This window comes from Pan troglodytes, chromosome 16, assembly GCF_028858775.2.
Source record: "Pan troglodytes isolate AG18354 chromosome 16, NHGRI_mPanTro3-v2.0_pri, whole genome shotgun sequence".
Lineage (NCBI taxonomy): Eukaryota > Metazoa > Chordata > Mammalia > Primates > Hominidae > Pan > Pan troglodytes.
Genome location: NC_072414.2, coordinates 43,349,442 through 43,376,868, shown reverse-complemented (window position 1 = coordinate 43,376,868; position 27,427 = coordinate 43,349,442). Strand labels below are relative to the sequence as shown.

The 27,427-nt window shown below is 43.9% G+C and overlaps 1 protein-coding gene across 2 annotated transcripts in view; it reads right to left on the bottom strand.

Moving 5' to 3' along the window:
- GLDN (gliomedin) overlaps nt 1-27,427 on the bottom strand; it is a 66,643-nt gene that overhangs the window by 25,038 nt on the left and 14,178 nt on the right. For both annotated transcript variants that reach the window (XM_001169660.7, XM_016928240.3), the window contains exon 2: nt 5,621-5,672. In XM_001169660.7, the coding sequence (XP_001169660.1) occupies nt 5,621-5,672 (52 nt within the window). The remainder of the gene's footprint in view (nt 1-5,620; nt 5,673-27,427) is intronic.

The following is a 27,427-nucleotide window of genomic DNA, read 5'->3' as shown; positions in this document are numbered from 1 at the left end:
CCTAGCATGGGGGTTAGCAAATGATGTTGCTGTCATTGTGGGGCTGAGATTTGGCCGTCCCAGGAGTTCTCCAAGTGCTGTAATCTAGCTAGCTTGTCTCATCTGAGCCACTGGGGGGAGTCGGGAGTGAAAGCTGGCTGGCTAGATATCTCTTTTGTTACATGAAATAGCCTGAGAAAAATTGAGAGCCCAGATCAGGTAACAAATACCTTCCTTAGCATGTAATTACCCAAGGATCTAAGGGATTCACATGAATTTTGCTCCCACAAATAGGGGTGTCTTATTGTCGACTATTCTATTTGAGTACTCAGACAAGCTAATGAGGTTGTAACATGAGCACTTGAGTTCCTTTTGTTTCTTTTCTTTTCTTTTCTTTTCTTTTTTTTTTTTTGGAGACAGAGTCTCGCTCTGTCGCCCAGGCTGGAGTGCAGTGGCACCATCTCGGCTCACTGCAAGCTCCGCCTCCTGGGTTCATGCCATTCTCCTGCCTCAGCCTCCCGAGTAGCTGGGACTACAGGCACCCGCCACCACGCCCGGCTAATATTTTTTTTTTTATGTATTTTTAGTAGAGACAGGGTTTCACTGTGTTAGCCAAGATGGCCTCGATCTCCTGAACTCGTGATCTGCCCGCCTCTTTAGACCACATATAATGATTACCAATATTGGAATGGCGAGGTCTTTCCATAAATCTAAGCCTGTGACCATTCACAAAACAAGCATTGCTAAGCAGTTATTATGTGCATCAAACTCCACCAAGAAATCTTGGTGCCTGTATCCTGTTGTGTTCACAGTCTACGTGGGAAAGATGGATGCTTTGAAACCATAATGCAGTATGAGAGAGCTACAGTGAAGTCTCCACTCCCATACCCCTGACAAGGGGTACTGGGGAAGTGTGGGCATGCAGTGGTCTGAGAAGGCATCTCAAGAAGATGATCCTGGAGCCATGACATTGAAGAAACGGGGCTTAAGATGGCAGCAGATGAGGTCTGGCATTCCATGAAGGGGCCACCAGGAGTAAAGGTACAGAGGTGGGGACTTATAAGATTCAGGGTGGGAGGAAGTTAGAGGACTGGCCAAGTGTGTAGAGATGAGGCTGAAGAAGGACCTGGGTATGGTGGGTGGCAGAAGCACTTGAATGTCAAACAAGGAGGTGTAGATGGTATCTGTGAGGCAGGAGGGAGCCATGGGAGGTTCTTAGGCAGGGGGATGATGCTGTGAAAGCAGTGCGGGTTTGATAGCCTCTTTGTAGTTGGTAGATGGATAGAACTAGGTGCAACAAGACGAGAGAGACAGTGACACAGAGACAGGAAGAGAGACATGGAGGATGGGCATTGCAGAAAAAAAAAAAAAACCCTAGGGGATCTTTGTAGCTGTCAACTCAGTGACAAGCTTGTGGATAAATGAGCTGACTGTAGAATTGTAGAGAAAGCTAGACATTCAAGAGGTATTTCAGCAGAATGAGCAAGAATCCACATCTGATTGGGTAGGAGGCAAAGGAGGAGGACTTTCAGATAACAGGGGGCCTGCAATACAGATGGATAGAGGCTATTTTGACAGGCGTGGGGACTTTTGGGAGAAATAGGTGTTTGAGGATATGCTTTCAATACATAACAGTCCCACTCTGGGCAAAAATGGCTGGCTAAAATGGTACCACATTCTCTAGGGTCAGTACAGCCTGTGTCTCCATGGCTTTACCACCAGATGGCGAACACGTACTGGGAAGGGGGTGAGGTGGCCAGTTAACAGAGGTCAGAGGAAATCAATTAATCATCGTTCGCGACGACAGAGGGAGCCAAATTCGGATATAGAGACTGGTGGAAGGAATAATTTGACTGTAAGACACAAGACTTGCCTGTACACAGTAGGTTTCAAAAGTTCTCATGACAGTCTGATAACCACGTCCATGCATCAGTACTGTTGGTGAGAGCTCCCGGCTGAAGCTGTATATTCAGGACACGTTAGCCGTGGCCAAGGCTCTCACTGTGGTGATTAGATTAGGGTGTCCTGCAAGAGTTCCACTGATGCCCTATGGATAGAGTTCCTCTCATATGAATCCACAGAATCGCCTGCAATGCCTAGTAAATGCAGATACCCAGGCCCCATCTGGGGTTCCTAATTCAGTTTGGATTTAGAGTGAGGCCCAATAATCTACATTTTTATCCGAGCATCATAGATGACTGGAATGGAGGTGGTCATGGGCCCTCTGATGTGGTGTGAAAATTTTCTGGGAAAAGAATCAGTCACCATCAGCAGATCCTTAGAGGGGTTCTTGACCCTAAAAAGGTCCAGAGCTGCTAGTCTTAAGGCAAGAGTAAAAAGTCTAGGCTAGAATTGGGGATGGAAGAGCGGGAGGGCCACACCCCACCTGGGGAGAGGCAAGTGAGAGAAGAGGCACCAGGAAAGAGAGAGTTGTCAGAAGACACTTGGAGGAGGAAATCCAGCAGGTCTAATTCCCCGCAGCTAGATGAGGAGAGAATTTCAGAAGAGAAAGGAAGACAGCCCCAGAGAGCTCAGCAGTCCGGGCAGACATAAAATGTGCTGAGGCATAGGGAGCTATGGTGATGGCGGGATGTCCTCCTGTCCTCTCAGAATGCCAGCCTGGCTCTCCAGGGGCCTGACATCTGGAAGAGCTCCCACATGTGTCAAATAATGTCAAATGCCATGACATGTGCCAACTGGGTGTTTAGAAAACTGTTTCTCAGCTCCTGACCCTTCTCCCTTTCTTGAATAGCACATCCTCAAGGAATATGTGCAGACATCCATGATCATGCTAATAGTGCATGCAGGGCTGGTGTCCTGGGCCTGCCACCCATGCAGGTGCATAGGGTTTCACCTCACAAGGGGGCTTCAGGTGTGGGCTTAATGCTCTGCAGTCGCCATCTAGAAATTCCCAGTGATCTTGTCTTTGAATTTGTGTAAGTGAAGTCCAATGGGTCAATAAAGTATGCACAGGGGGCTTGGTGGGGTCCCAACTCCCACCACCTTCCTAGGAACTGCCACCTGCTCCCTTGCCCCATGATGTGTCCTCTGTACTCCTTGCCCCATCAGTAACTTCTGCCACCTTCCACTCTGGTAGGGGCTGGGGCACAAGTGCAGGAAAGGTGGGGCTGAGTGGTGCCCTGCGTGCCTGAGTCACAGGGAAGGATCCCTGGTGCCTGTGAGGGTCTGTACTTGCCCCATAAGTATTCTATGCTTCATGGAGTATGACATTAGGTAGCAGATAAAAACTCACATCAAAACAGGTCAAGACTGTGGAAGAAAGAAGAAAGCCTTTTTCCTGCTTCTTTTGGACAAGAAACCCTGCATTTTCATTTTGCACTGGGCCCTGCAAATTATGTAGCTCATGCTAACTCTACCCATCCCACACTCCTAACCAGAATTGATTAAAATTGGGTGGATGCTTGATAAGAGCTGAGCCACTTAGATATTTTTTCCCTTGAAATCTAAAATTGGCTCACAATGCCCCAGTTATGTAAACTTGAGGTCTGTGATGGCCATGAACACCAAAAACAAATCAGTCTGCAGAGAGAAGTGCCAGTTCCAGTCAATTAGTGCTGGCTTTCTGGAACAGCAGAAAAGAATGCTATGAGGCTGTGCTCAGCAGCATTGATCCGTGATTGATATTTGCCTAGGCATAGAATAAGAGACTAGAGACACGTGTCATAACTGGATTAGGGTCACTTGGCTGCAAGGAGAATGTGTAGTGCTTCTGCCCCAATACGCAGTTCAGTAACATGATGATTTAGATATTTTCTAACAGATACACATGAAGAGGATGCAGTGAGTGAAGAATAACCCAATAACATGGCTTCTTCAAGACACCTGCTCTCCCAGAAGATATGCTTCTGGGTCCCCAAGGAAATCTGGGCTCCAGAGTAAGATGCATTCAGAAAAGCATGTGTTGTTTGACAAACTCTGTACTAGCAAAATAACTAATTACTCTAACTAGGGGATTACCCTCACGATCCACCTGAGATGTTAAAGGTTGCACAGAATCACATAGCATCTGTCCTGACTGCCGTAGCAGCAACAGCTGGGCAAGGAAGAGGAATGGGAGCCAGGTTACCTGGTCACAGCTGGACTAGCCTCAAGTTATGAGTGCCTGCTTTTTCAAAGATGAATCCAGTGGGAAGCTAAACCTTGTTCCCAGTCCCCAAGCCCAGGTTCTGCTCTGGCACATCTTCCTGCCAGGCATCCTCTTAGGGCTCGAGACCAATGCTCTGTGTCCACCCTCTGAAGCTACCCAGTTCATTCCTGGGTCCTGTCACTCACCTTCCTGCCCACTACCCTGCCCCCAATCCAGGCCTCGTGGTTTATCCCAAAGGATCCTCTCACTTTGCAACTTGTACTTTTCACATCTAATTTTAATTGAAGAACTTTCTGTGCAAAAGGAGGCCCAATTTCAAGCTGGCATGAAAGGAGAAGGTGCTGTCTTTTGAAAAGCACTTCGAAGTGCTAAAGAAAAACCTACTCAACCCACTTCCAGTGCAGACGTCGTTCCCCACTCTCTGCCAATCTCTCCTAAGTGGTCTCAATAGCTCCGTCCCATGCATTCACTGTACAGCCTGGCTCTCAGGTCTATATTAAAAAAATCAAAAAGGAAGAGGCTTTTCCTGTGCCTCTCAACAGGCTTTTGTGCCTGTAATTCCATCCATCCATTTCTCTAGCACTCATTACTGTCGCATGTAACTCTGAAAAAGGACTTCAAGAGATGGAAGAAAGATGCTTAAGCTACAAGAGTTTCAGAATAAAGGACCAAGCTGTTCTGAAGATCTTTAATTTTCAGTGAGGGCTGGAATATGACTTGAGTTATTCAATTAGCATTTCCCAAGAAGTCACAGGATTATAGTTTTTCTCTCTGAGGCCAAAATAAGTGAAAGAGAGTCAGACTTGGATTTGGGGTTCCTGAGGGGAGTTTCTTTCTTACCATCTCACCTCCATTCACATACCCATATACTCACAGGTTTATTCACTCAGCAAACTCACATTGCACTCCTAATGCAAGGCAGGTAATGAGAGGGAGGTGGGGGAAATATTGGGGAAAAAGGCTAGGCTTCCTACAACCTGATGCAAACCGTGCAGGGTTCCTCAACCCTGAGAAGCTCTAGCCCGGCCTCCCCAGAGACTGGGACCATGAACTGAGAGATCCAGCAAAAGCTTCAGGTGGCTTCAAGGTCTCATGGTAATGTTTTAAAGTCAGAGGGGACTGCTCTAGCACTCCGCAACATCTAGTTTGGGCCACCACACCTGGCCAATCTGGCCAATAAGTACTTCTGATAAAAGAACTGTATTAATTAGTAAGGTCTTTTCCCTTCCTTTTTTTCCCCTTTTAAAAACTAATGGGAATAAGAAAATAATCTGTGGCTCTGGTTCAAGGTACCACACGTTTCTAATTACCCAAGTCCTAGTTATTTTCCATGGCTATATTTCTATGGCAATACTGAAAATATTATTTTTCATAATCATATTACAATGGGTTTTCAGCTCATTAAAAACATCTGGTAAAAGTAAACCAACATGTATTTTTATAACAAAGTGTCCCTAGGTGTTCATTCTGCCACGGGCCTTCGGCGGCACAAGTCCTTGTTGTGTGAGCGGCTCTGCTCAGCAGCCGGCCTACCTGTGAGACAGATGCCCTTGGTGCTGTTGCACAGGTCCACCATCACTCGGATCTGCAGGGGAGAGAGGGTCATCAGAGCAGACAGTGGGCAGCAGGCCCTGGGCTCATCCTTTATTCAGACGAGCAGAAAGCAATCATAAAAAGTCACCAAGTAACTTTAGGAGAACCCGCGGAAGTTCAAGGAAAATGCAGTGATGTCCCACCTAGTGGTGCTGCAGTCAACAACGAATCGTACACAATGGTGATTTCATAAGATTACAATGGAACTGCAAACCTCATTTGTCCAGTCACGGGGTAGTGTCTTGGTGCAATGCATGACTTCGTGTTTGTGGTGATGCTGGTATAAACAAACCTACCGCACTGCAGATTGTAAAAAGCATAGCACGTACAATTATGTATAGTACATAATATTTGATAATAAATGACTATTACTGCTTTATGCATTTACTATGTTATCCTTTTTAAAATCTTTTTAAAAAGTTTCCAGCTGACATCTTGACGTCACCATATTTTGTATTGTTATTATAGACTGTACTCCTTCTACTTAGAAGAAAAAAGTTAACTGTAAAACAGTCTTAGGCAGGTCTTCAGGAGGTATTCCAGAGGAAGGCACTGTTGTCACAGCTCCATGCATGTTATTGCCCCTGGAGACCCTCCAATAGGACAAGGTGTGGAGATGGAACACAGTGATATTGATGATCCTGACCCTGTGTAGGCCTAGGCTAATGTGTGAGTTTGTGTCTTCATTTTTAACAAAAAAGCTTAAAAAGTAAACAAGCAAACAAACAAAAAACACCAAATTTTAAAAATAGGAAAAAGCTTACATAATAAGGATATAAAGTATTTTTGTAGATCTGTACAATGTGTTTGTGTTGTAAGTGTTATTACAAGTCAAAAAGTAAAAGAAATTAAAATTTTATAAAGTAAACATGTCACATTAAGCTAAGGTTAATTTGTTGGAGAAAGAAAATATTTTAAAATAAATTCGGTGTAGCCTAAGTGTACAGTGTTTATAGAGTCTACAGTGGTGTACAGTCATGTCCTGGGCCTCCACATTCACTCACCACTCACTCACTGACTCACCCAGAGCTACCCCAGTCCTGTAGCTCCATTCATGGTAAGTGTCCTATACAGGTGAGCCATTTTAAATCTTTTATACTGTTGTTTTATGGTACCTTTCCTATGTTTAGATACACAAATATTTACCACTGTGTTACAGTTGCCTACAGCATTCAGTACTGTAACATGCTGTACAGGTTTGTAGCCTAGGAGCAATAGGCTTTTCCACATAGCTGAGGTGTGTTGTAGGCTATGGCATCTAGTTTGGTGCAAGTACACACCATGATGTTTACACAACAATTGCCTAATGACGTATTTCTTAGAATGTATCCCTGTGGTTACATGACATATGACTGTAGTTAACATAACACTTGAAAGAAACCCTTAAAAGATCTAAGAATATTCGCTATCAGCAGCTTATCTATCAACATCATCAAGAGAATTTCCTTGAATTTCTATGGAATTCTGACAGAGGATGACGAGGGAATTGCCAAATCCAACTTTCACCACCATAATGAGCCAGCCCCCACAGCATCTGAAGGGCTCAAATTTTGGGCCTGAATAAAAGGGGTGGTGAGCCTAGTGGTTGGGAGGAAGCACCTACTAACTGGGTGAACACAGATGAAGTACTTAACCTCTTGGAACTCTGATCTCCTCCTCTGAATAATATAAGCACCTGGCCTTGAGGATTGCACCTGCTCAGTCCCTGGCATGTGGAAACTGCCCCTGGGTGGCAGTGATTCTCATGCCATGTGGACACTCCCCACTGGATGACCACCTGTGGCAGGTGGTCACTGCAGCATGGCATTAGCCTGATGTTTTCAAAACCAATGGGAATAAGGAAAACATCTGGCTGCCTCACACCCACTGTATACCCCTTCCCATTCTCCACACTGCTCCAACGAGCTTCAGAAAAAACAAATCTGACTGTGCTAAATTCATAGGCTGCTACTGAAAGATCTCTAAGATAAATGAAAAAATGCAAATATAGAGCAGCACATATAACATACTTTTGTTCATGTAAAACAGTGCTGCACACAGAAATGCTTCTATATGTTTGTCTCTTGCTGCTTTTAAGATAATCTCTTTATCTTTCCAGAATATTTGTGTAGATTTAGAAAACCTCAAGTGAGGGGAAAATGGAGGGCCAGGGTGGAAGGGAGCTGTACTAAACTGATACAATCTTTGTCTTTTTCAAAAATTTCACTGATTACTCTTTCCATTAAACTATTTTTCAAAATGCCATGTTTTGATGTGAAGGGAAAATAATTTTTGTATTGTATCTAGATTTATTCTGTTTGTTAAGAGATCCAGAGGAAAACTTATATTGTATTTACTTTTTGTCAAGTATGTCAACAGCTATTTATTGCCTGCTTTAGAAACTTATTGTGAAATATCCATACATATCACACACGTAGAGAATGTGGGCCTGGTGTGGTGGATCATGTCTGTAATCCCAGTGCTTTGGTAGGCCAAGGTGGGAAGATTGATTTGAGCCCAACCAGCCTGGGTAACATAGTAAGACCCTTTCTCCATGAAAAAATTAAGAATTAGCTGGATATAGTGGCATGCATCTATAATCCCAGCTACTTAGGAGGCTGAGGTGGGAGGATTGTTTGAACCCTGGAGGCTGAGGCTGCAGTGAGCAGTGATCCCACCACTGCACTCCAGCCTGGGTGACAGAGCAAGACCCTGTCTAAAAAAAAAAAAAAAAAAAAAAAAGGAAAAGAAAGAAAGAAAAAAATGTGTACAGATAATTTAAAGATGAATAATATGACAAACACATATATATGAAATGAAATGGAAGTTTACCAATGCCTTGGAAGACTTCTGGATGTCCCCTCACCCCCAGTAGCTCTCTGAGTTGGAGTACACTTATCCATTTAACTAAGATAAGAAAATAGAGGCTTAGAGAGATGCCATCATTTACTCAAAATCACACAGCTTGCTGGTAGAAGAAATGGGACTCAACTCCAGGTTTCCTGATTCCAGGTCCACTCTACTTTCTATTATGGCTCTGGTGATTATCTTAACATCACCAGACAGAAAAAAAATTGATTCACTGCCTTTAGTCATTTTCATAAATGAATGTAATCAGCTACACTAGGAACAAAATTTATTGTCTTAAAAAATGTGTAATTGCCCATTGAGAGGACCAGAAAAGACTTCACAATGGCTTCATTTGTTGCCTGGGGGATCACAGCAGAAGGGGTGGTTGGAAACAACAGAAGCAACAATAGGGAAAATTAGCCTTTCTGTTTGGTACTAATCACTGATCTGGGGCAGGTGCAGCTTCTGTAAAAAGTATGAAGCAGTTTTCATTTCCTGATCTTTTGGTTTCATTTGTATGCTAAATGTCAATTGAGATATTTACCAGTAAATTATGTTAATCTTTACTCAAGAATAGTCTTTTATCAAAATTGGGCTGTGGATATAAGATTGTATTGAGATGAAACATATGATATGAAAAGGTGTGGCCATAAAGTTAGAAACTTTTTTCTGGTCATAATGATTAAAAATTGAAATCAAAATAAGAAAACTCCCAATTGAAAGTCACAAAATCTAGATGGTCAAATTAAGGAGTCATATTTGGCATAAAGGCCTCTTAAGTCTTGAGGTAGGTCTTGAGAAGGTTGAAGCTGGAAGAGTCCTTAGAGGTCATTGTCCTGGGGGTACTAGGCATGACCCATCCATGTTGTGGCCCTGCCCCCGCACCTTGTAGGGCATCTCCCAGTGCTCTCCCCCTCCCTGCCCATCACTGTCACTCTGCTCCAGTCGCACTGACCTCGTCGCTGGTCTTGGCCTTGCCTAGCGTGCTGTGCCACACATCTTTACATGGTGAGCTTCACTGATGCCTCAAGTCAGGCTTTCCTGTCTCTCAACTGAAGGGAGCCCAGACAGCCACTCCCCATCACCTCATCTGGCCTTTTGTCTTTGTAGCACTTATCATTATTCAGTACAGTTGACCTTGAATGATACAGGTTTGCACTGTGTGGGTCCACTTGTACACGAACTTTTATCAGTAAATATAGTCAGTTCTCCATATACACAGGTTCTGCATCCGCAACCAAACATGGATTGAAAATACAGTATTTGAGGGATGCGAAACTCTCAGAAATGGGTGGCTGACTTTTCATATACTTGGGTTCCACAAGACCAGCGTCAGGAACTTGAGTGTGTGCAGATTTTGGTATTCACAGGTGTCCTGGACCCAATCCCCCACAGATACTGAGGAATGACTGTATTATCTTGCTTACATATTTATTACCTACTCCTGCTCCCCAGAGAAAGGAAGCATTTTGAGAGCAGAAAAACTTCTTTGTTTTGTCTGCATCTCCTGTACTATGATTTGAATATGTCCTCCCAAATGCATGTGTTGGAAACATAATCCCCAACATAACAGTGTTGGGAGGTGGGGCCTAAAGGAGGACATTTAGGTCTGCAGAACTCCACCCTCATGAATGAATTAATGCTGATTATAAGAGGGCTTGAGTTCACTCTCTTGCCCTTTTGTCTTCTGCTGCAGAATGATGCAGGAAGAAGGCCCTCACTAGATTCTGGTACCTCAATCTTGGACTTCCCAGCCTCCAGAATTATGAGAAATAAATTTCTGTTCATTATAAATTACCCAATCTGTGGTTTTCCATTATAGCAGCACAAAAGAGACTAAGGTGCCCTGTGTCTAGAACAGTGCCCGGTCCCAGGCCTGGAACTTCTCTGCTGAGAAGTGGTTCAAGTGGGAAAGCACATCAACCGTCTCTAAGGAAGAGTTTCTCTGAGAGAAGATGACAATAAATTGCTAATCAGTTCATGATATGAGAATCTGGTGGTGCTGGGGAGAGGGTGGGTGAAGCACAGGAAAAAGTCCAACCCAGCCACACTAGCATGGAGGACAGACTTAGTGGGAACGATGGGCTGTCAACCTGAGTGCAACATAATAAGCAGTAGCCCTGAGAGCTCAGGATGAATGCCCTGTTGGCTGTAAGCATCACTGAGGAGTGAGAATCATCTCCCAGAAGAAACAATGGGGCCCATCAGGTTCATCTCCCAGGTGGGAAGATCAACGCAGCAACGGACAGGGACACATTACATTGCACGGCGACTTGTTTTCAGCATTGAATGTTTGGTAGCTGCTATGGTTTGAGTGTCCCTTCCAAAACTCATGTTGAAACTTAATCCTGAATGTGGCAGTATTGAGAAATGGGGCCTTTTAAGAGGTTATTGGATCATGAGGGCTCTGCCCTCAAGAATGGATTAATCCATTCATGGATTAATGGGTTATCATGGTAGTGGAACTAGTGGCTTCATGTGAAGAGGAAGAGAGTCCTGAGTGAGCACACTTCAATCCCTTGCTATGTGATGCTCTGTCTCACTTGGGACTCTTCAGAGAATCCTCACCAACAAGAAGGCTGTCACCAGATGCAGCCCATCAACCCTAGACTTCTCAGTCTCTATCACTGTAAAAGATAAGTTCCTGGCCAGGCGCGGCGGCTCATGCCTATAGTCCCAACACTTTGGGAGGCCAGGGTGGGTGGATCACCTGAGGTCAGGAGTTCGAGATCAGCCTGGCCAATATCGGGAAACCTTGTCTCTACTAAAAATAGAAAAAAATTAGCTGGGTATTGTGCCATGCTTCTGTAATCCCAGCTACTTGGGAGGCTGAGGCAGGAGACTCGCTTGAACCCATGAGGCAGAGGTTGCAGTGAGCTGAGATCAAGCCACTGCACTCCAGCCTGGGCAACAGAGTGAGACTCCATCTTGAAAAAAAAATCCTTTTCTTATAAATTATCCAGTTTCAGGTATTCTGTTATAATAAACAGAAAGTGGACTAATACAATAGCGTCAGGGGAAAAGATAGCCCAAATGGGCCCTACTGGCAGCCTGACCAGATTTTCCAGTTTTTTTCTCTGAAAAGGGAACTATTCTCATTGGATTAGCAGAACTCTTGGGGATCTTGGCCAAGGAAGAGGCCCCAGGAGAAAAAGAACAGACTTCTTGCTGACCTGGCATCAGATGGCTTGAGCTTGTTTTAATTCAAACTAAATAGAGATGGGACATAATTTGGCAGTATCTGTTAAAAAGAAAATGCTACAAATTAGGAATCCCACTTGGAAGAGTATACAAGGATATCTGGACAAAAATGCTCAATGCAACACTGTGTGGCAGAACATGCAAAGGTTTGTCAATAAGGGTCTTGTTGAACAAATTTTAAAGGATGACATAGATCTACATGTACTATTGGAAAGACAGCCTTGGCATGGTGTTAAGTGACAAAAGCAAAGTGCAGCCCAAGCCACACAATGCAACACAACTTTTTGGTTGATAAATAATCCCTAGATGTTTCTGTATAAGTACACAAAAAAGCTGGGAGGTTCATGAACCCAAACAACTGATATTCTTCCCCCTAGAGACTGAGACTAGGGAATAAGAAGCGGATAGTTTTTTTTTTTTAATTTTTTATTTTTTGAGATGGAGTCTCACTCTGTTGCCCATGCTAGAATGCAGTGGCACCAACTTGATTCACTGCAACCTCCGGCTTGAGGCAGGTTCAAGCAATTCTCCTGCCTCAGCCTCCCAAGTAGCTAGGACTATAGGTGCACACCACCACACCCAGCTAATTTTTGTATTTTTAGTAGAGACGAGATTTCACCATGTTGGCCAGGCTGGTCTGGAACTCCTGACCTCAGGTGATCTGCCCACCTCAGCCTCCCAAAGTGCTGGGATTACAGGCGTGAGCCACTGTACCTGGCAGATTTTTTTTTCTCACTTTTTAATTGAGATGGTTGTAAAGGTATGTTGGAATAATAAGTGATTTTTTTTTTTTTTTTACTTTTCTGTGTTTTTTGTAATCCAGAGAGAATGGAAAGCATGTTAGTGTTGTGTGAACCCAAACATCATATTCTCACAATTACCCCCATCACTTGAAATTACTTGGACAGATCTCTGTTGTTTCTAGGCAAATGAACAGAATGAACTAGAACTCTTGTAAAGTCCAGTGATTTTCAAATTGTTCATTAGCCATAAGACTTTTCTTTTTCTTATATAAGCACCAAATCCCAAAATATAAAGCAAATAAAAATGGAGCTGCCCTGGGTAAACAGGTGGGGTTGACCTTAGTTACTTGTCTGTAAAATGAGAGGGTTGGACATGACAGATGATTTTCAGACTCTGATCCCATCAGAGGATGCTGGGTAAGAGGTGGTGAGAAACACTCAGAGGATGTGGGGAGGAGGGATGAGAAAGCTGATGCCCAAAGAACGCAGGGAGTAGCTGGTTTAGGCTCACCTAGCTGGCTTCCAGAGCTGAGACTATTTCCCCTTCATCTACTTTTTCTTTTTTATTCTTTTTTGGAGACAGTGGCTCGCTCTGTCACTGAGGCTGGAGTGCAGTGACGTGAACATGGCTCACTACAGCTTTAACCTCCCAGGCTCAGGAGATCCTCCTGCCTCAGCCTCCCAAGTAGCTGGGACTACAGACATGCGGCACCATGCCCGGCTAATTTATTTACTTTTTGTAGTGATAGAATCTCTCTATGTTATCTAGGCTGGTCCTGAACTCCTTGGTTCAAGTAATCCTCCTGTGTCGGCCTCCCAAAATGCTGGGATTATAGACGTGAGCTACTGCTATTTTTTTGTACTGCTCAGCCTTTGCAAAAGGAATTGTCTGAATTCAACTTGAAACACAGATTTTTGCTTTAGTGTACTTTTCATATAAACAGGATATTAAATTTTTACTAATAGATGTGTAATTTAAAATGTGCCAATTTCTGTGTGTAGGTAAAAGGCTTAAATCAAAAGCATGTCTTTCTCATCAGAATGAATAGAGCTAAATGTGGTAAGCTGCTACTGCTCATTGGAACTCGAAACCTCACAGTGTTTGGCTGGCTGCTCTCTTGAACTCCCTTTCTCTCACCTTTTACTCTCAGGATGAATTTACACAAAAGTAAGTGAGCAAACCTGCTCATTATCATCAGCTACTCTGGTTTGTGTGTTACTAAAACAATGAGGCCTGTCATGGTTTCTCTGAAGTTCTCCAAGCACAGGTTACAGTTTGCTGGCTGGAACCCTGTTTAAATGCTAAGTCATCTTCCAGTCTGATCTATTTTGTAACTTAAATTCCATATCTCTTAGAAAACTGAATACTTTGTATGACTCTCCTTAATTATGCGAACTGCTGTTATTATATGCATGCAAATGATCCTGTTAGAAAAAGCTCTGGGAGATGATAATTCACCTTACCATTGGCTGAGATTGCTTGGACTGGGGAGATGGGGCTATGAATGTGGTGGTCCACCTGCTTGTCACTGGAGGGTTAGATCGCAGATGTTAGAAGAATCCTTCATGGGATCTGAAGCTGGGGTCAGACACCCTGGACTCATTTCTGGGAAAGGCAGGAATTCACACAGGGGCCAAGACTTGGTGAGGGCACTCTGCAAACACCAATGGGAATGTGGGTCTTGCCTTTGTTAAATGTAAATAAATAAAACTGGAGGCCACAGTTTAGTACCCAAGGCCAATTACTCATAGCCACATAACCAAAACTTAGCTCTTACTGATTCCCTGCCCCCCAAAACATAAACCTTCAACATAAACAGAACACTCAGTAAGCTTTTCATCTTATCAGCATGATTCAATGAAATTAAACCAACGGCTATAGGCAAATCAGCTTACATAGTCATATGCCTTAAGAAAGAATATATGACATCCAATCCTGAAACAGGCCAAAACGCTTCCTCCTTTATGCTCTTGAAACTGAGCTGTAACTGCTGTAAATTTGAGACTTTCTGCCACTTTCCAGTTTGAGGTCTCTTAGTTCATGAACATTTCTTTGTATGCACAATAAACTCTTAAAATCCTAACTTGACCTAATTTTTATATCTTGTATGCAGCTGCTTGGAAACACGACAGTGAAATTCTGGGGTGTGACTCCTAGGCCCCAGCTCGTGTTGGGCCGCAGGCATTTAACAGCTCAAGTGAGCCTGTCCAGCCATCTTCTGCCATCCCACATCAGCGGCCTGGGGGGCAAGTGTTCTATCAATTCATCCTGCCAGGGATCTGTAGAGTCCAGTGGAATCTTTCTCAGCCTTCCAAAGAGCCCAGTCCCTACTGACTGCCCGTTTCTGTGCCCAGCAGCGTGGCCAGTCACTGGCTCACTTTTTCGCTGTTACGCTGACTTCTCAACTAGACTCTGAATAGTAGAGGCTATTTTGTCCTTTTTCTGTTTGCCACATTCACTTATCCATTCCCTTTCTCAGCACCAGAATGGCATCAAGCACATAGTAGGTACTCAAAATAGACTTCAGCATTGATTACTTGCTCAAATGGGAAGGGAATGTGCTCCCCAAGCAATGATATTATTCCTTTCAGACAGGCAGTCACTTTGTTTACAGAAACTGAAAATCTCTCATGGGGATACCTGCTTCTCTTTGTGCCCGCTTGTTTAGGATAATTTTATTTTTGCAGCTACCCCAATAATCCCTAGAAAACAGGACCTTGGAGATGCTAGGATTATCTAGTTAGGGTTCCTGAGACATGGCTATCCCCTTCCTGTCTCTATCAACATCACAGCAAAACCAGAGACCATTGATGTAGCCTGGTCTGTAGGGCAATAATACACAAGCCTTTCACACTATCTTGAGTCAGGGCACTTGCGTGACTGCACCCAGGGCTGCTCCGGGCTGGGTCAGCCAGGCTGACACTGGGGTGCTGATATGTAAAGGAGGCTAAGACATCACTGAAAATGCAATGCAATGGGGAAACCATAGTATTCACTAGATCTTCCTGCTTTGCTAAGTGGATTAGGATGGGGATGGATGCCAGCCTGCCTTTCAAGGGGTAGGGCTTATTCTCGAGTCATTTGTTTTGCTGAGTCGAGTCTGCAAAGCTGCACTGAATTGGAGACTGGGTGGAACCTCTAGCAGTGCTCCTTCCCACTCTGCCTCCATCATTGCCCTGATTCTCTAATAAAATCTTAAACAAATAATTACCAAGTGTTGGTTTGAAGTCCACCCACAAGCCCTGGCCAGCCCTCTTGCACGCAAGGGCTACGGCAGTCACAGGAGCTGGGGCTCTGCTCAGGATTCCTCAGCAATCTCATTTGGAAGGGGCAGTTCCAGCAAACACCTGCACGCCAATGTCTCTGGCAAAATTACTTTCAGCTGAAATCAGGGCTTTGGAGAAAAACTCCATGTGACAATGATTAACATTGGGAACATCTGAAAATGCATGCCTGAAGTCCCCGAAGGAGGATTTCCCCCACCAGGTGTTCTTCTTCAGGATCCAACCCCAGGTCAAGGGGAAGGCTGGATAAGCCAGCAGAGGCAGCAGATGGCCTAGGAGGTTCTTCTTATTAACCATAGCAAGATCCTGGACAGGTTCCCAGCCTCTCTGATGAAATAGGAAATGCAATAGGAAAGGTGACAGTATTTACCCAGGGAGTGGCTATGAGGATTAAATTAAGAAGTCCTTATAAAAACACTCTTTGCATGTTTGTACTGTTATCGAAACACATTTGGTCATGATTTAAATGTCAATCAATTAATTCTGCTTTCTGAAAAATCCTCAATTCATACTTTTTTTTTTCAGACAGTGTCTTACTCTGTTGTCCAGGCTGGAGTGCAGTGGCAGCCCCGACCTCCCAGGCTCAAGCAATTCTCCTGAGTGGCTGGGACCACAGTCACGTGCAACCATGCCTGGCTAGTTTTTAAATTTAATGTAGAGATGGGGTCTGCCTATGATGCCCAGACTGATCTCAAACACCTGGGCTCAAATAATCCTGCGTCAGCCTCCCACAGTCCTGGGATTACAGGTGTGAGCCACCTCGCTTATTTGAATTCATGCTATTTTAATAAAGATATTCATGAAAGTCTAATCACCAGCTCAGTTTGACAACTGAATTCAAAATGTAATCTGAATAAATCTTACTAAGACTTATAGAAACAACCAGGTGTAAACGGATAAGTGCCTTAATGCACTAATTGTAAGTTGTCATTGGTCATTATAACCACCTTCCTAAACCTTTCCCTTCTCCCACCTGGAGCCCTACAGGCTCTATCAAGCCCCAGGTTTTCAGCCTTGCCCAGTCTTCAGTTCAAGCAACCGCCACTCAGTAATGACAAGTCCTTGTGCTTTTCCCTCAGTTGCCTGGTTAGATGGTAGCTGCCAGCAGCAAGGCCTCCTTCTTGCATGAACTGGCTGACCCAGTTCCAGAACCAGAAATCCTGGGCCACTCCCAAAGGTGGCTTCCGACCGTGTTCTCCCAATATGGCTGTGTTTGGATTGTTCGTCCCCCCGGTCAGAAACAGACACACACACAGTGACAACTTGACGTTCTATCTCCTTAACTACTGCAGCTGACCCTGAGATAGTTCTTCCCCAGTCATAAAAAAAGAAGCATCTGTAAATCCATTTACTAATCTCACATCCTTGCCCTTACTTTATTTTTAAGAAGTTGTTTGGTAGTGAATTGCCTATTTGTGAGTCCTGCAACGTATTCTGGACAATTGTTTCTTAAAGGGGACAGGCTCTTTTTATCTCTGTTTTAAACACATACAAATGTAACAGGATAGCTTTCAACTGAAATTGTATGTATTTATGAGAAAATGCAGGTGAATATTTACCTGATCTTGAGATCTTGAGGTAGGAAAGAACATTCTATACATAAAAGCAGAAGAAGAACCCAAGAATGAAAGATTTTACGGATTTGACTGCATGAAAATGAAAAACGTCCAATCCGTTCCCAAAATGCCCATAAACAAAATGTAGACAACACCTGAGGCCAAAGGTGTAGTGTAAATATCGTGGACTTGGGAGTCAGACATACTCTGAATTCTAGCTCGTCCACTCACTGGCTGTGTGACCTTGCACAGGATGTTCAACCTCTCCAAACCTCGATGACCTGTCTGTAAAATGGGAATAATGATGATGATGATAATAATAATAATGACTGCCTCACAGAGTTATTATCAGGATAAGATAAAGACCTTTTTGAAACACATACCTAATGCTGTTACCATAACACCTGGCATGTTGTACATTCTCAATAAACATTATAATTGTTATTACAGGAAAAATATGGAAACGTGTATTATACACAAAAAATTAATAACTTTCCTATATGAAGAGCACTTGCAAATTAGTAAAGATTAAAAGCTCCAATTAAAAATAAAGAAAATTAATGAAAAAATCTCATACAATGAAAAAAATTCAAATAACAAATGAATATATTTTTTAAAAATTACTGTAACCATAATCAAACACCTGCAGCCCCTTCTTGGTGTCAGTGGTCCAATCCATCAAGAGTTGGGCTCTCCTCTTTAAAAAACACCTTTGAACTACCAAGACTCTAATACTTTTCCCAGCTAGTCTGGCTTAATTCCAGGCTGCTGATTCTCCAATTTTAGAGCCATTTGTTGAAGTACCAGCTTCACACTTGTATTTATCTTCTGTTGTTTTTGTGCTTTGAATTCTTATTTGACTGCTAAATAAACAGTAGGACATTTTTGGCATGAGGTTAGAATGTGTAGTTTCTGGTATGGTCAGCCATGTGGAACTTACTCAAGGCTATTTCTTCCCCTTGGTAATTAAAGGGTGCCTCACTGAGCTATAGCACCCAACAAGGTAAAATTCACAATGTCTAACAGTCAATAATAATTACCAGATCTTTGAAGAAGCAAGAAAACACAACCAATAATGAGGGAGAAAAATCAATTAATTGAAACCCACTCAGAAATGATACAAAAAAATTAGTAGACAAAGACAATAAAATGGCTATTTTTATTAACCATTTTCATATGTTCAAGAAGCTAGAGGAAAGATTGAACATGCTAAACAGAAATATAAATGATATAAAAACCACCCAACTCAAACTCTAAAAATGAAAACTACAATGTCTGATATGAAAAGTAAACTAGGCCAGGTGCAGTGACTCGCACCTGTAATCCCAGCACTTTGGGAGGCCAAAGCAGAAGGATGACTTGAGCCCAGGAGTTCAAGGCTGCAGTGAGCTATGATTGTGCCATTACACTCCAGTCTGGGTGACAGAGCGAGAGCCTGTCTCTAAAGAAAAAATAAGTACAGGGCTTATTTTGGATAGGACTAAGGGCAAATTAGACATTGCAGATGAAAGGTTAGTGAACTTGAAGATATAGCAGTAGAAACTATCCAAAATGAAACACATGGAGAAGAAATGCTTTTTAAAAGTGAGCAGAGTATTCGTGAGCTATGGGACAACTTCGAGTAGCCCAGTACCCGTGTAATTAGAGTCCAGTGCTGGCAGGGAGGACGGAAACTTTTCTGAAGTACCAATGGCAAAAAAAATTCCAAAATTCAATAAAAACTATAAACCCATAGATTCAACAAGCTAAAGAAGCTCCAGAGACAAGAAACATGAAGAAAATGACATACAACTGTTTAAAACATATGATGAAGAGAAAATCTTAAAGGCAGCCAAAGGAAAAATGGCACATTCCACAGAGAGAAACACAGCTAAGGATAACAGCAGCCTTCTTCAATGGAGACAATGCAAGTGAGAAGATAGTAGAGTAACATTTTTAAGTGCTGAAAGAAAAACATTTTCTGTCTAGAATTCTATAGTCCAAATAATTTTCAAAAGCAAAGGTAAAATAAAGAATCTTTGGACATTTTTGCATCTACCTGTATCGTGCTCAAGCTAAAATGAACCACCTGCTCTTCAAGGGCATTCCCCTCTCCCATCCTTCAAGATTTGACTGGTATGCTGCCTCCTTCTCGAAACGCTTCCTGATCGCCCACTGGGCTTTATTCATATCCCTCTTAGGGTCCTATTATCTATTGCTTGTGTCATAAGTGTTTGAGGATTTTTCTTTTCCCTCCCACTCGCCTGTGAATTCCTTGAGGGTTCCTTTCTTGTTCTTCCTCAGCACCCACAGTGTGCACCCACATGCCCGTAACAGGCCCTGAGTGTTTGTTATATTGATTTACATTTTACTTGGTTGCGAAAAGGCTTCTTTTAAGCTTCTTTCCAAGATATTTTTCACTGATTTAGAAGTACCGATGTTTTCATCAGCAAACACATGATAAGCCGAGCCCTATGCTTTTAAAAATAAGGCAAAATCTGTGGGCACAAAAGGCTCACAATACAGTTGATTGACTGAATTTTGTTGTTTATAAAGGACTTGAAAAAATAACAGTCTGGGTTTCATAAGGAATAGACAGACTCTTGATGAAGCCTCCCTAAGTCCAAGTAATGAATAATATCATGCTTAGCATCTCCATGATTTCCTGACTATGCCTCCAGCTGACACCCCCTCCCAGACCCAAGTATGCAGGTACTTCTTGATGACATCTTCCCTTGGACATCTAATGAACATCTCAATGTAACAACATTCAAAACTGAACTCTTCATCTTCCCCCTAAACCTGTTCTATCTGCAGTTTTGCCATCTCAGTTAATGGCAAATCTTTCCTTCCCATTGCTCAGCCACTAACCTTGAAGTCCTTCAATTCCTCTATTTTTTTTCCTCTCACATCACATTTAAACTGTCAGAAAATTTTATCAGCTCAATTCACATCGCATTTAAACTGTCAGAAAATTTTATCAGCTCAACTATCAGACATATCTTTACACCATCCACTTATCATGTCCACTGCTTTCACTTGGTCTAAGCCACTATCATCTTTCACCTGGATTATTGCAATGGCTATATAAATAGCCCCCCTACTTCCACGACCTAACTTGCCCACCCACAAAGTCTATTCTCATCATTGAGAAGCCAGATTCTCATCATTGAGAAGTCAGAGTGATTCACTGAGAATTCAGGTGAGATCATGTCACTCTTCTGCCCCAAACCCTCCAAAGATTCCCCATAAAAGCCAATGTCCTTACAATAGCTTTCAAGGCTCTACATGAACTGGTCTCTTGTCCCTCCTTCCCCCACCCAACCCAATCATCTTTCTGACATCCTTTCTTTCTTTCTTTCTTTCTTTTTTTTTTTTGAGACAGAGTCTCGCTCTGTCACCCAGGCTGAAGTGCAGTGGCACAATCTCAGCTCACTGCAATGTCTGCCTCCCTGGTTCAAGCGATTCTCCTGCCTCAGCCTCCCAAGTAGCTGGGATTACAGGCATGCACCACCATGCTGAGCTAATTTGTATATGTTTGGTAGAGATGGAGTTTCTCCAAATTGGTCAGTCTGGTCTCGAACTCCTGACCTCAGGTGATCCGCCCGCCTTCTACTCCCAAAGTTCTGGGATTATAGGCATGAGCCACCATGCCCGGCCCTGACCTCCTTTGTTATTACTCTTCTTCCCACTCACTTTGGTCCAGTCTCCTTCCCTGAGCTCTCTCACCTCGGGGACTTTGCACTTGCTATTCCCTCTGCCCAAATGGCCCTTTCCCCACATATCCACATGGCTCATTCTCTGATCTCCTTCAAGTCTCTGCTCAAATGTTGCCTCCTCAGTCAGGCTTCCCCAGCCACACTACTTATAATTACAGCTTCCTATTACCCCTCCCTAATCCTCCTCTCTGCTTTATTGTTCTTTTTGTTTTTTAGATGGAGTCTTGCTCTGTTGCCCAGGCTGGAGTGCAGTGGCATGATCTTGGCTCACTGCAACCTCTGCCTCCTGGGGTTCAAGCGAATCTCCTATCTCAGCCTCCTGAGTAGCTGGAATTACAAGCATGCGCAATCATGCCCAACCACTTTATTGTTCTTCATAGCACTTATCAACCTTCTACCACTATAGATAAATTACTTATTTGCTTTGGTTTTTTGTCTCCTCCCCGCCAGAACATAAACCTCAAGAGAACAGGGATATATATATGTTTTGTTCACACTGTTTCTTGAGTACCTACAATAGTGCCTTGGATATAATAGGTGCTCATATTGAATGAATGAATCTTTGATTGGTAGAGCAGTTCTCTAAGTCAGTCTTACCCATACCTGATGTCATCTCCTATTTGGTGAGTAGCACGAATTCCTAGGATGGGATTTTTTTAATGTTCTAGGACCCACCTCTAAAACTCTTAGTATGGCAAGAAACCAGGTTCAGAAACTGGCAGATACCCAAATTTATATATGCACTATTCAAGTCATGGATCAGTCTATAGTCAAGAGGTATTCATCAAATACTTCAGTAGAGGCATAGCAAAAAACCATGAGACATATTTAAAGAGATAAGGTGACTAAAGGTGACAAATTAGAGGCCAAAATTGTAGAAAACCAAAGTTTGAGTTGTATGACACAAATAAGTGCAGAAGAAGTTAGGGTAGGAAGGGATGAGTGTTTTGAAGTGAGCTGAGAATCACTTGTCTTCCCCAGGCCTCTAATGGAGTTTCTAAGCAGGAGTACTGCTGGAATCATCTTTCAGCAACCACCAACAGCAATATTTTGTACTCACATTGTTCCCTTCAAAAGCAACTTCAGATACTTTCTGATTTTTATCTAAGCATTCTTACATTCATCCAATAGTCAGAAATCATAGTTAACCAAGTCGTCTGATGTTGGGAGGAATGGACAAAAGAATTAAGACCATTATCTCCAAATGCTGCCCTGTGGCATCCCTTGTACAGAGCAAAAACATCTGTAAGAGTGTTTTCTCAACCTACTTCCTGCTCAGCCCCCTACTCCCTCCACACAGGGGATATCTACCTATGTCATGAACAATAAGTATATAATGGCCCCTGCTTTAGCTAATATGTCCCTCCCTAGTAAAGGAGTAGGGCTCTCAGGCATGATAAGAAAGGCATGTGAGAAAAATAAGGTTCCCCAGTCACAACTTAGGGGGTGGGAGAAATACCTAGTATTTGGCTGTCCTAGGACCCCTTTGATGGTGACAGACCTGGAGGATAGTTATCTGGGACAGAAGAGTAAAACTGAGAAGGCCGTGCCAGTGTCCAGGAGGAAGTTAGTTTCCTGGCCCTCAGTGGTTAAGCTTACCTGGGGCTCTCTGTGATGGTGATGGCATGGGTTGGTGCCTGCCCCGGGCACCCTCAGTCCTGTTGTGGTACCATCTGGTTAGTGGCCTCTGGCCCAGTGAACCTTCGCCCTCGGGGGCAGTGTGCCTTCCAGTGATCCCCCTGGCACAAGGGACATGGACGAGGGGGCAGCTTATTGTTTGGGCAGTCCTTTTTGAAGTGCTCCTGTAAGCCACACTGATGATAAGCTCTGTTAGGCGGGTTGCCTGCCCAGCCTTTCTTTCTTTCAGAGCCACCGAAGTTTGAAGTTCGTCTGTCTGAGGGCCATGACTAAGGTGGAGGCCTTTTTCTTGTCTCATCTGTCTCGTTCAGCCTGCTCCTCCTGATCTCTATTACAAAACACTGAAGTTGCCAAATTCAATAGAGTTTCCAAATTTTGCTCGGGGCCCCGGGCAGACTTTTGAAGTTTCTTTCTAATGTCTGCAGCTGACTGAGTGATAAACTTATCCTTTAAAATTAGTTGGCCTTCAGTAGAGTCAGGTGACAAAGAGGTATGCTTTCTTCTTTTTTTTTTTTTTTTTTTTGAGACAGAGTCTCACAATGTCGCCCAGGCTGGAGTGCAGTGGCGCAATCTAGGCTCACAGCAAGCTCCGCCTCCCGGGTTCACATCATTCTCCTGCCTCAGCCTCCCAAGAAGCTGGGACTACAGGTGCCTGCCACCACGCCTGGCTAATTTTTTTTTGCATTTTTAGTAGAGATAGGGTTTCACCGTGTTAGCCAGGATGGTCTCGATCTCCTGACCTCGTGATCCGCCCGCCTCGGCCTCCCAAAGTGCTGGGATTACAGGCATGAGCCACCGCGCCTGGCTGAGGTATGCATTCTTAATGCCTCCCTTAGCCTCTCTAAAAATGCCATAGGGTTTTCTTCCTTTCCCTGTGTAATGGCGGACATCATTGAGTACTTCATTGGCTTTTTTCTGGTCTTTCTTAATCCCTCTAGTATGCAAGTCAGTAAATGCCTGTGACTCCAGTCTCCATGCTCCAAATTGAGGTCCCAATGGGGATCCACACTGGGAACCGCCTGTTGGCCTGTGGGGAATTGTTCCCTTTCTTCTGATGTCATTTTATCATTTACCTGGCTTAGGTACCAGAGATCCCCAAACTCCCGGGGATCCTGCAGCCTTAGCTGTGGCCTCTTTTTCGTTGGGAGTTAATGTTTGACCTAACGACAACATAGTATCTCTCCATGCTAAATCAAAAGATTGTCCTAATCCCTGTAAGACGTCTACATATCCATCAGGATTATCTAAGAATTTTCCTAGGTCCGGTTTGATCTGTTTTAAGTCTGAGAGGGAAAAGGGGACATGCACTCGTGCTGGGCCAAAGTCTCCTCCTCCTCCCACGGCTTGGAGGGGGCACAATCGAGGGCCATTGGTGGCTTTTGGTTCCTTGACTATCTTTTTGTCTGGTTCCTTTTGGGCCATTAGGGCCAAAGGAGAGTCCTTACTAGTGGGAGGGGGAGCCATGGGGAGACCTGAGTATGGGTGTAGGCTTTGAGGACCCCTGGTAGGATGTAAATTACATTTTTTACATAATTGTGGGTTATCCCCTAGTGAGAAAAAAACCTGTATATATGGCACTTCACTCCATTTGCCCTCCTGTTTACAAAAGACACCTAGGTGTAGGACGGTGTTATAGTTACTTCCCTCGGGTGGCCATGTCTCTCCACCGGGAAGAGGCTATTGTGGCCAGGTGGTGCTGCAGAAAAACATAAGTCACTTCTTCTTCAGCGTTTGAGGGTCAAATTGGTCCCAGTTATCCAGAATACACCTCAGGGGTGGTTTTGCTTTTGAGGGACGTCTCCCATCTGAAAGGAGAACATAGAAGTGCCCACACCCCTAGTCATCCCCTAGTGAGCACTAGCCCTAGGGCATCCCCTATGGTTCTAGTGTCCTTTTCTTTCCAGGGTGTGCAATCACCCATGGAACCCTGCTTAATGAATTTAATTGTGCTTACCGACATAGCAGTTTTGCCCGCACTTGTTTCCTGTCCTTTTTTAGCCACACAAAAAAGGGGACCGGGACTACTGGATTTTAGTGGCTCCTTACCAGCGTGCCCACAATTACCTTTGCATCTAAGAGTGAGTCTTAGGTTCGGGGTGTATTTTGAATTCAGAGACCAGGTACCAGTTAGCATATTTCTGGGCTTGGAGCTGTCCCAGCAAGATAAATTCCTTGAAAATGGCACTGAAGCACAACAGTTTTAGGGTAGGCAGTGGCAAATTGGAGGACCAAGGTTGGAACAGTGCTTTTCGTACCTGAATTTTCTGTCACCTATTTGCCCTCCTAAGAATATTCATTGACCTTTGGACTTGAATTGGGGGGACCTATTATCTATTATATTATTTTCGGCCCATAAGTCTCACTGCTTTGAGTGGAGAAGTTCTACAGTTCTAATCGCTGATCCCAGATGGGAAAGGTGGTAATTAAAGTAGCCTCTATAATCTGGAGTAAGTTTAGGGCACCAAAGGAAAAATGTCCTAGGCCTTCTATCAGCCACTGACATGCCTTTTGATGTCCCGGATAGTGCCTAGGGTACAGGGTATGAGGGACAGGTCCCTAGGGACAGGTACGAGGGACAGGGCACGGACAGGTCTGTGCCCATGGGGGCACCATGGGCAAGGGTCTTTGGATTTTCACCTCCCTCAACTTAGGCTCCTAGCCCAAAGATGATTCTTAAATTCAGGGGTAGGAAAGATCCTAGAGGATAGGGCCTCAAGAAAGTCTTCTCTGAGGACATTAGAACCAGGAGGCATGGAATGCATGCATGGGCGGCTGCAGAGTAGAGGCTTCTGGCTGTGCCATGATCTCAACCGGGTCAGTGCTGGGAGTTCGGGATGACAGTTTTCTGCCTCTAGTCAGCCCTTGGCTTTTCTCAGGAAAGGTAGAAAAAGGTGGAAATGGTTCCAGGCAAACCAATGCTCCCAGCCCAGAGGGCTGGGGGTTGTTAGAGAGCCCTCTCCCAGAAAGCCTCACACCTGTGTCTTAAGTCAGATGGCTGCACTTGTCACTTTTAAATGGCCGACAGGTGCCTCGTGTTTTCCTCCAATTTCTAGCAAGAAGATAGAACAGAATAGCAAGTGAAAGGGGTCCAGTGTTACTCACCACTTTGGAGAAATCCCAGACAGGCCCCCAGAAATGAGACGAGAAGTCTTCTCCCGATCAAAGGTTTTTCTCAATTGAAGGATTCATGGTCTCACAGGCTTCAAGGAATGAAGCCGTGGACCACAGTGGCAAGTGTTACGGCTCAATTAGAGAAATGCGTGGACCCAAAGAGTGTGCAGTGGCAAGATTTATTAAAGTGAAAGTGAAAGGAAAGCGAAAGCTAAAGTAAAGCTTCCATGTGGTGGAAGGGGACCTGGAAGGGTTGCCCAACTACAGTCAAATATTTTCCAATTATGCTTAGTATAATTAATCCCCCTAAATCCAATATCCAAAATACATTTTTCCTTTTTAGTCCCCATTAACTATCAAAACACCTATCTGGAAAACAGTATTTTTTCTAGAGGTCTGTGTGTTGTCCCAGTCACCCAAGATTCCAAACTTTAGGGTCATTCTAGAATCTGCTGTTTTTCTGGCAAGTTCTTTTGATTTATCTCCAAATTCTTTTTATTACAAGGCTTCCAAATTCCCTGAAACACAGAATGGCAGCATTTGAAAAATACTAAAATAATATTGATGAGTGAAAACATATTGAGTTTTAGGCACTGTATTAAGGACTTTACATAGATTATTGAACTGAGTTCTTATGATAACTTGTAGGTTAGATACTGCTATCGCCACCTTTTTAAAGCTGAGGGAACTGAGATGCAGGGGGTTGAGTGACCTGCCGAAGGTCACATGGCTGATGGGGAGCCACAAGTGAACTCACAGTATGATTCCAATGCCCACGCTCTTTACCATTATAAAGGCTTAGATCGTTTTGCGGTCTGCCTTTTACTTTTTAATTTGGAAAGTCCTCTTACATGGAGAAGGCAGAGTTCTCCTTGGAAGCAGGATGTTCTCCTTTCCCTGAATATTCTTTCTTATCTCAGTTTTCCTTCTCTCTTTTAATGTCATATTCAGTCCCAAAACAAACTCAGCATCCTCACTTCTAAAGTAGCCCGCTTCCATGTTTCCTCACTTCTGTCCATAGCACCACCATCCTTGATGTTAAATGGATCTGGACCAAGTGGCTCCTTTTGTCAGAGGTGTTCTAACCAGTGACTCCATCTTGAATAGGGGCTGGGTAAAATAAGGCCGAGACACCTGCTGGGCTGCCTTCCCAGGAGGTTAGGTATTCTTTTTTTTTTTTTGAGACAGAGTCTCACTCTGTTCCCCAGCTATAGTGCAGTGGCGCGATTTTGGCTCACTGCAACCTCCACCTCCCGGGTTCAAGAGAGTCCCCTGCCTCAGCCTCTGGAGTGGCTGGGACCACGGGCGCGCACCACCACGCCCGGCTAATCTTTTGTATTTTTAGTAGAGACGGGGTTTCACCGTGTTAGCCAGGATGGTCTCGATCTTCTGATCTCGTGATCCGCCTGCCTTGGTCTCCCAAAGTGTTGGGATTACAGGCGTGAGCCACCACGCCCGGCTGAGGTTAGGTATTCTAAGTCACCTCTCATCTCTCAGGATGAGACAGGAGGTCAGCACAAGATACAGGTGACAAAGACCTTGCTGATAAAACAGCATGCAGTAGGGCCGGGTGCGGTGGCTCACGCCTGTAATCCCAGCACTTTGGGAGGCAAAGGTGGGCAGATCACAAAGTCAGGAGATCAAGACCATCCTGGCTAACACGGTGAAACCCCATCTCTACTAAAA